Source organism: Polistes canadensis, unplaced genomic scaffold, assembly GCF_001313835.1.
Source record: "Polistes canadensis isolate GaletaPanama2010 unplaced genomic scaffold, ASM131383v1 scaffold_288, whole genome shotgun sequence".
NCBI lineage: Eukaryota > Metazoa > Arthropoda > Insecta > Hymenoptera > Vespidae > Polistes > Polistes canadensis.
In genome coordinates, this window is record NW_014569835.1 from 1 (window position 1) to 10,283 (window position 10,283).

At 33.5% G+C, this 10,283-nt stretch overlaps 1 protein-coding gene across 1 annotated transcript in view; it reads left to right on the forward strand.

The window, feature by feature from the left end:
* Positions 1-2,356: 2,356 nt before the first annotated feature.
* LOC106791165 (homeobox protein extradenticle) overlaps positions 2,357-10,283 on the forward strand; it is a gene marked incomplete at its 5' end in the record, with an annotated part of 26,929 nt that continues 19,002 nt past the window's right edge. Inside the window, 2 exons of the mRNA XM_014756609.1 lie at positions 2,357-2,610; positions 9,163-9,353. Of these exons, the coding sequence (XP_014612095.1) occupies positions 2,357-2,610; positions 9,163-9,353 (445 nt within the window). The remainder of the gene's footprint in view (positions 2,611-9,162; positions 9,354-10,283) is intronic.

Here is a 10,283-nt window from a genome sequence, read left to right on the forward strand (position 1 = left end):
TTGTATGAGCTTCATGTATGTCGTAATATAAGAAATAATAATAAAATAAAATTTCTAGTTGCTGAAGAAGTCCCAATAAAGGGACGAAACGTCCAACTAAATCAAACATAGTTCTACTTCTTTCATGTCCAAGTTCCCTGTTAAATTTCATCATTAAAAATTGTAATTTTTGGACGAGAGAAATACTAAATAAAAAAAAATTTTTTTTTTGAAAGTCCCAAACCCATGTAACCCCTTAATAAATGTTGACTGTCTTGAGAATCAGCACAAATAATGCATTAAACACAATTATTATTATACAACTCCCTTAATCTGTTGTAAATAAAATTTCAACATAATAAAAAAAATTCACGTTGAGAAGTCATGAGCCAAATATAAACACGTTAATCGAATGATTTTTCGACAAATTTATATTTTCGTAGTGTTCGATCATGAAAATCCCATGAGTACAAATCCCCTAAAGGGTATATTCCACCCTCCTTTTTCTTTAATCCCATTTTACTTCCATAATCACGCGTTCTAATTGTTACACTTCGTATAAATGCATTAGCCTCGTGCATTCGTTTCACGGTTTCCCGGATCTCAACTGGAAGAACTTTTACCCTCACTTTTCGATCCCTCCCGAGACTTTTCTTTCCTTTTAACCAACCTAACTTCAAACTCCTCGGAAAAAGACAAAAAGAAAGAAAGAAAAAAAGAAAGAAAGAGAAATAGACGGAATGATGGGGGTGCGGGGGGGAGAGAAGAGGAGTATAAAAGAGGTGATAAGTTTTTAACGAATTTAAATCACAATTTAAATAGGACTACGTTTCCGAGATCGGGTTCAATTTCTTCATCAAATTATCACGGAAAATAAGAAAAGAAAAGAAAAGAAAAGAACGTGAGTTAGGAAAGTTGACAAATTTTCCCTTTAACGGTTCGTTGATTTTAATGAACACCGGGGGGAGGGAACTCCTTACAATCTATGATTGAAAATGTAAAATTTGAGCCGAAAATTGAACACACTTACACACAGAAATGAGTAGTATACCGCGTGCGTGTATAAAATCGATCGGTTTTTCCGTTCGGAAGGAAAGTGCTCGATTGATTTTTACGATGTCGATGTGGGATGGTTTGAGGGAAAAGAGTGGGGGGAGGGGGTTATAGGAAATTTCAAAGGGAACCCCTTATACGTTCTCCGTTTTTATAGTAAATTTAGTGTCGACCTATGAGTAAAAATAGTCATCGCGACATGTCGTTGTTCGCATTGTCACGTTACCACCACCACCACCACCACCATAGAACAAAAATTCTTCAAATGGCTTCATCATAATCGTAGCATCAACCTTAGATATAAACCCCTTTTTCCTCCGAATCTTTATGGTGCTTCCTAAAATTCTCGAGTATTCCGTCCTTATTTTTCTAACCAAGTATGTCCTTCCTTTGCGTTTGTATGGGAAGTAATACTTGCGAGTATGTGTGTATATTCTACCAAGAAGGATAAAAAGCGTCGAATTCGCGTCTTTCTCGAAAGAACTGTCAAAATATGGGTAGAAACGTAAAAGAAGGGTTGGACATGCTAAGAGAAAAAGAGTAAGATACTATTTCCCTTCTCTTTTCTTCTTTCCATTTCACTCTCTGTCGTTTTATAGCTCGTCCAGCTCTATCATACCTCGTAAAACTACAATAAAAGCACTGTTACGTCTTAGGAAAGCACCCGTTCTAAACCACTGCGTGCACAGCTCCTTAACTGAGAAGAAGAAGAAGAATAAGAAGAGGACGGGGGTGTGGGGAGGGGGAGGGGTGGGAGGGATAAGAGAAAGACAGTGAAGAAAGAGTCATAGAAACGAGTAGGATAGAATATCAAAGTCAAATTGATTCTTTTATGATCAACGAACGTGCTGCTCTCGATTCGTAACATCGACGATTTTCTTATGTACACCCATTACTATGGAATTGATTAATAGTATTTCTTCTTATTTTCTTTTTTTTGTTTTTTTTTTTTTATACACGATGCAATCAAAAATATATAAAGATTATAGAATGTATTAATGAAATTATATATTTTTATGCAACCAGATTTTCGTTTAGATTTATCATTCGAATACGAACGTTAGAATTTTATTAAATCCGAAATTGTTTTACTTTGTAAATATTTTTATTTTACATTTAGAAAAATTCTATGATATATATATATATACTATTAAAAAATGATATTATTACTATATAGATCTACTATATAAAAAATATACCTACCCCATTTATGCAATAAGAATTTTTGACTGATTAAATTTCATGAAAAATTTGACCGATACGTTTAGTGTTAAAACAATACTCGTTATTTAGGGAAAATAATAAATATGTTTTGTCGTTGCAGTACTATCGTTGAGAAATACGCAAGAAGAGGAACCACCGGATCCACAATTAATGAGGCTGGATAATATGTTGATTGCCGAGGGTGTGGCAGGTCCAGAAAAAGGGGGTGGTGCGGGGGCTGCGGCATCGGCATCGGCAGCTGCTGCTGCTGGACCACCTGGACAACCTGATAACGCGATCGAACATTCGGATTACCGAGCGAAACTTGCTCAGATCAGGCAAATCTATCATCAGGAACTCGAAAAATACGAGCAGGTTTGTTCTTCCTTATGCTTTCATCTTAACCCTCTATGGGCCGAATTTTTGGTTATAAATAAACAAAAATAATTGCAACTGAAAATCTTAACAATTATAAACATATATATGCAGATGAAAGAACAAATTTTTCGGTTTAAACAATTTTATTACAATAAATTTACTGTGTAACATTCAGGTAACAACGGCCCATAATGTTTCCACTTCTACGTAGACAAATTGAAACGTGAAATTCTACGAAGTATTTTTCACCTGACGTTAAACGTAAATGTATATTGCATTTTGAACATTTTATTTTCGGAGTTCCTTTACACCCAGGATTTTTGCAGCGTCTTCTGTTGTTCGAAAAAAATTGGCCAATGTACTACTTCATCTTTCCGCACGTTTTGTACTGGAAGTACTGTATTTGGTCTCCTTTTTTATTTTTATCTAATTGTTTATCTACATTGGTAGAAACAAGACACTCTTTTTTCTTACGGATTCCTTTGTGCTCCTGACATAAACAAAATGCAAAGTCAGTTTTAAAAATCAATAAATTATATTGATTCCTGGGGCTTTCAGAATGAATTTTGTCAAAGGATTCGCGACCGGTGTAAACTTAGTAAAAATCATCTATTTTTTCTGTGAAAATCTATCTTTATAGCTCTTCTGCAATAAAACTGATAAATATGGTCAGGAATTGTTCGCTACAACAAATTCTTCAACTTGTTCTGACATTTGAAGGAACACACAAACTTTATCCTAAATATACAGAAATTTCCTTATAGGCCATTGTTACTTCAAAGTAACAGAACTGTATCATAAAAAAAAAGTTGTTATTAATATTTAAACTCACAACTATAATATACATAATTTTTTATTCGGTAAATACCGACAGAACCACAAATAATATATCAATTGAAAAAAAAGATTTTGCTTGCCTCTACTGCAAACAACTTGCACAACATTTATTTAGTTATTTCAGGTTGATGGTATTAGCAACCATCATGAATATTGGTATTAGTTGTCTTAGAAACATTATAAAATTAAGATATATACGCTATCATTAAAAAAACTAAAATTATTTGGTAGAATGCCGAAAAATTTTCATGTTACCTGAAAGTAACACAGGCCCATAGAGGTTTAAGATTTGCAATACCTCTGATCGTTGATTTTGAAAAATGAAAATAATCATTTTACCAGGGAGGGGGAGGGGGCGCATATATGCGTTTATCAAACGTATCATTTGTTATAATATACAATTAACATTCGGTAAGAATAATAATTGATTGAATTGATTATATAAAAAAGAAAATATTTCGAGACCACGTTGCTTATATTACGGAAAATTAATAGGAGAAAAAAAAGACAAACCCTACAAGAATAATATAATATGTTAAGAGCCCTTCTACAAAGGTAATTTTTGTTCAACTGAATTTTTTAACATTTTACTATTATGCAAGCAACCAATCAGATAAGAAACGTACATATAAACCATCCCACCTCCTTCCAGTTTTTCCTTTGACTATTCGCGTGCTAATAAACGTACGATGCATACGTGTCACGCGAGATCAGTGACCTTGCGTGACTCTTTTTCCTTCTTCATATTTTTTTTTCTTTTCTTCTTTTTTTTTCCTTCCCTCCGTTCCTCAAAGAATATCGTCGAACTTCCGACAAATTTTTCCTCGATAAAAAGTAAAAGGATGTGAATAATAAAATAGAATAAAATTATTTAATCGATTTTAGAAATGATATTTTTTTCATATTAAAAAAAAAAAAACCTTCGGGCACCAATTACGATTACGAAATTTATCGCATACAACTTATAGTTAATTCGTACAATTTTATTCATATCACCAAAATATTTGCTGTATAGTATTTACAGTGCGTTTAAACGAAAAAGAACAAATTTAACGGTTTAAACGGTGGCTCGTGTTGTTATACGCCTAGCGCGTATTTTAATTACCCACGCCCGTTTCAACCCCCATATTTCAAAGCGCGTGTCAACGGTGGTCTCGATGTGTTTCTCACACAAGTCGTTCTATATGTGTGTACGCGTATCATTTACAAGTAAAACGTATGCGTTAGCAAGTTCTAACTAGCGTGCACGAGACGATGCATCGTAGGGTTGAAAAGGAGAAGAGAAGAGAAAAGGACAAAGGTGGTTGGGTGGTAGTAGGTAAACTGCACCCCATCGATAATGACACGCGAGAGAGTCCGTTGGTTGGTTTCAGAGGGGTGGGGGGGGTGGAATTTAAAGAGGACTTTACCTACCTGAGATCCTACCTCCTCAGAAGTCGTGACAAGACTGACGCATGTCTTTACAGTCTTACTTTGATTTACGTTGAACTATTCGACGAGTGAACGTTTCTAAATTTACGATCGTGTTTACATACGGGACATCACGATAATAATCAATACTCAAAAACGAACGTGCTATATTATTTGACATTAATATTAAAAACTTTTATTAAACGCATATATATGCGTTCATAACACTCAAAGGATTAATTGCACGCGTAACGATTTGTTTTGTAACGATAAATATTAAAGAGAAGAATTGGGTAACGCAAAAAAAAAAAGAAGGGTCAGAACGCGTAATAATTTTGTGTATATGTGTTTCAAGTAAAAGAATATAATAATTAACGTTAGGTACGCGTTTTTTTATTTTCTTTTCATTTTATGGTCTAAAGTAGTTAAAAATAAAGTTAAATTATGTTATATACTTATGCGGAGATTGAGAATTTGAAAAAAACAAGGGAATGGCATTTTGTATGGTAATGAATTTTTTGTTTTGCCTGTACTAGGAGGGAGTTCTGGTCCACGTCTTGTATCTCATTTCGCCTATCGATCGTTAAATTTCCATTATGCGATTGCGCCCGAGAGAAAGAGATAGGGAAAGAGTGAAATAGAGAGAGAGAAAGAGGGGGAAAGAGGTAAAGAGGGAAAGAGAGAGAGAGAGACAGAGGACGGGCCGGGGTAAGCCGAATTTACTATTCAAATTCGGCCGACTCACTGCATTAGGGTGAATGTCTGGCAGGCTATGCAAAATGGCGTGACAAGTACAAGAATAGAAGCACGCCGAGTTTTATGAGATCGCGTGATCACTAGCAGCCAACATCGTTCCCACCACCACCACCATCACCGCATGCTCGGCTTTATTTTATCCGATTTCCAGTGTTCTGATTCCGAGCACACTCCTCTTCCAACTAGCAATTCCATAGGACCAGCAACGCGATCTAATGTATTTTTCTTTTTATTTTTATTTCTATTTCTATTTCTATTTTATTTGACTCTTCTCGAGCAACTTATTTCTTTTCGTTTTTGTTTTTGAAGTTATACTTCTTTTGGCGCGTTTTGGAAAGTAAAGTTAGATGCGACCGAAAAATCGACACCATGAAGTTGTCGATATTTATGATGCGCATGTGCGGGCAAAACGATTTCTAATTTACGGCATGAAGTAATTCGTAAATAAATAAATTAGATTGTATATATTAATTAAAACCTTTATCAATGGTATTTAATATCTTCATTTTATTTTATCATATTATCGTCTTTTCGACAAATGTAGAGTATTATATTGGTACGCGAGATAATTGATGTTATTTTTGAGGTTATTGAGGTTATGTTCGTTTTGGTACGTTAAAGAAATATAACTTCTTACGTGCGTATATAAGTACACACACCAGATTTTTTTTATAACTTCTCGTTACTCGACATTAATTATTTAACGAGCGCATTTATTACGTTGGTGCATATGAAATGTCGGATTTTTTTTACATGTCAACGTTTTTCCCCGTTTTCGTTATTTTCTTGTTTCTGGCATAACTTTGTACTGTCCATTGCCAGAGTCACATTTCAACAAAGCAGATTTTCTCAAAAGTGTTCAATTTTTTAATTTTTTTTTAAATTTTGTAATGATATGAATTCAACCGATATTCGTGTAATTTTTATATATGAGTATAAACTTGGTAATAATGCTGCAAAATTTGCACGTAATATAAACCAGGCGTTTGAGGAGAATACTGTTAACAATCAAAAAGTGCATCGTTGCTTTGAAAAACTTTGGTCTCCTGAATTTTCCCTTTAAAAGAAGACCCAAGACGTCTGTAAAAAATGATGCTCTGAAAACATTGGTGGAAATGAATCCAACTTTATCTACAAGGGGACTTGCTTCTAGAATAAAAATTGACTATACAACAATATTACGACACTTTTCTGAAATTGGCAAGATGAAAAAAATGGTTAAGTGGATACAGCACTAATTAACCAAGCAAAATAAGCTTGATCAATTCAACGTATTTTCATCACTATTAGCCTGATTTTTTTAAATAAATTAAAATGTGAAATTTTGCCGCACCTATCTTATTCACCGGACCTTTTGCTAACTAACTTTTATTTTTTTTAACATTTACAACAGTTTTTACGTGCTAAACAGTCTGAAAAAGTTCATATCAGAGTTTATTGATTCTAAAGATCAGAATTTCTTTAAGACAGGCATCTGTGTATTATAATCTCGTTGGGAAAAGTGTATTTAAAAAAATAGAGTTTATTTTGATTAAATAAACAGATTTTGAAAAAGGATACGAAGTTTTATATATTCACTTTAAAATCCGATATTTCATACGCACCAATTATATTATTATTTTATTCGACTCTTCTCGAGCAACTTATTTCTTTCCTTTTTGTTTTTATAACTTCTCGTTACTCGACATTAATTATTTAACGAGCGCATTTATTATTTCTAGCATTTATATTCTTTTAATCGTATCGGAAAGGGGGTTAGTTATTATACTTATAAACGTTTCTTTATTCAAATTATCGGACTTTTAATTTCTTTTATTTCTCTTCCTCTTTTTCTTCTTCTTCCTATTATTTTTATTGTTATTAGTATTTATCGTTTAGTTTAATTTTGTAATTCTTTTTCTCTTTGTTTCTCTTTATCGATGTAATATTATTCTATAACAAAATTATCCTTTTACCGTAAATACGTCTTGCATAACGGTTCGATTTTCTTTTTATTAGAATGTCTATCTACGATGTCTATGATTATGTTAGTCACGAGACTTGTTTAATATTAAAATTGCGTCAGAAAATCCATATTTGTAACAACTCTAATATATAGAGTGTATAAATTGAATTAAACATGAGGAGGAAATATTTTTGCGATTGCGGTCAACGCGAAATGATGCAAAATATTTCAAACATTTCAAAGAACCTACAAAAAAAGAAAAGAAAAATATATATATTTAATAAGTAATAAATTAAAAAAAAAATATTACTCAAGTTACCGATAACACACTTATCTCTAAAACCAAGATATATATTTTAACGATGAGAATAAAACGAAAGAAGAAAAAGAAGAATAAGAAGAATAAAAAGAAGAAGATGAAAATAGTTTGATCAAAGAAGCTTCGGTCTTCAGCTCTATTTCCCCGATCTTTCGTCTACTCCATCCAATCCAGTTTCCCTCGAATCCAAAGACCAGTTTCGTTCACGTTGGCACGTGAGAAGAGAACCAGAGAAAGGAGCAGAAAGGAAGGAAGGAAGGAACTAGCGGGCTGAGGGGGTGGGAGTTGGGAGGAGGATAAGGGAGGATGAACGGGGAGGAAAAAGATGGAAAGAGAAGGAAGATGGGGTGGGTGGGGGGTTGTACCAGGGGAACGTCGACGATAGTGGAATCCATTTCGAAATTGCGAGCCACGTTGCTGGTGTTGGTTCTGCCTCGTCCTTTAACTCTCCTTGGCCAATCCTCTCCTCTTTCTCTCTGCATCTTCAGCATCCCTTCTTCTCGGTGTTCTTGTCTTTCCAACCATCTTCTTCCTTCTTACCTCCTAGGAAAAGTCTTTCTATCTATCTTTCTCTCTCTTTCTTTCTCTTGATTTCTCTGTGTGTTATTTTCTCTCCTTTACTGTTTAACTCCACCCTCGAAAGTCAGAATGAGACACGTCTCGAATACTGATACGCTAGAAGTTAAGTCCTTTTTTCTCTTAAACCGGGATACCAACCACTACGAATAATTCATTTTGCTCGGGTGTCTTTTTTTTTTCTTATTTTTGTTGTTGTTGAATTCTTTTTATTTGATCTTTTTTTCTTTTTTTCGTAATACCTCAACGACATTCTCGATCTCTTCTAGCTAAATTGATTTTTCAGTTGAACTTACTTACATCTATTGCTTTGTTTTTTATTTCTTTTTTTGTTTAACAGTATTTTTAACTCTGAACGTTAGAGATTGAGTTGCCGAAGAAGTCCCAATAAAGGGACGAAACATCCAATTTGATCAAAATAAAGTTCTAGTTCTTTATAATGTCTAATTTTTCCTGCTATTAACATATTTATTAATAATTTTATTTTTGGACGAGTGAAATAACTAATTGAGTATTTTTAACGTTTCGAAGACGAATAAAAAATATGAAAAGAAATAATTGTATTTTATATTTGGTCTTAGGAGTTGTATACTTGTATTTGTTTGTTTTAAAACTTTAGATATTTGATTTACGTATATAAAATATATAAAACACAAGATTAAGATAAATAATTGAATAAACCAAACGTTAATAATTTTTGTTTTAGGCATGCAACGAGTTTACGACCCACGTGATGAATTTGTTGAGGGAACAGAGTCGTACCAGGCCAATAACGCCGAAGGAAATCGAAAGAATGGTTCAGATTATTCACAAGAAATTTTCGAGTATTCAAATGCAATTGAAACAATCTACTTGCGAAGCAGTTATGATTTTGAGGAGTCGTTTCCTCGATGCAAGGTACGATTTTATTATTTAAATAACAACAACGGTCACAATCGTTGATAGAAAAAAAAAAATGACATATTAGGTTGGGGAAAAAAAAAATCCATTATTTTTTCGATGGATGTCTTTAGTGATCGATATCTTGTAAAGTATAGATCAATCGTATTTCAGATTTATGTTCGTTGGAAAGATGACATTTCACATGAAAAATATTCTTTTGCTGATTTTTGTTTGGTCCATTCAGTTGTGAATTATAGGCTGTTAAAAATGGAAGTCAACGGAGAGAAAATTCGGTACATTTTAGTTTTTCTTTGATAAAGGCGAAAATGCAAGCCCAGACAGCTGAAATTGTGAATGGTGTTTATGATCTCAATACTGTACGTGCAAAAAAAAATAAAAAAATGGGATTCGTAAAAATTCGAATCTCTACTGTCAAGAACTGGACCGTTTGAAGCTAGCGATTGACCAGTAACGTCCAAAATTGGCCAACAGAGAGGTGTTGGGTTCCATTAGGACAACGCCAGACCACACACGTCTAAAGTGACTCGCCAGAAACTGTGAGAGCATGGTTAGGCAGTTCTGATGCATCCATCATATAGTTCGAACCTGACACTAAACGATTACCATATTTTTCTTGCATTGCAAAACTTCCTTGGTGATAAGAAATTGACATCAAAAGAAGATTGCAAAAATGTTAATATAATCAAGATTTTTTTCTTATCCAAAATTTATTAATATTATTACTAAGTTTACTCTTAGGGAGGTTGTTTTTTGGACGGGTTTAATTAAGATGAACACTATATTTATCCGTTGAACGTTTCGTCTCTATTTGAGACTTCCTCAGCAACTAAAATTATTTATTATGACATACTATTTTATATACAAATACCAAAAAGAACTTACAATTCATAGCGTTATTTTACCTTGATAGTTATGTTCATAAGT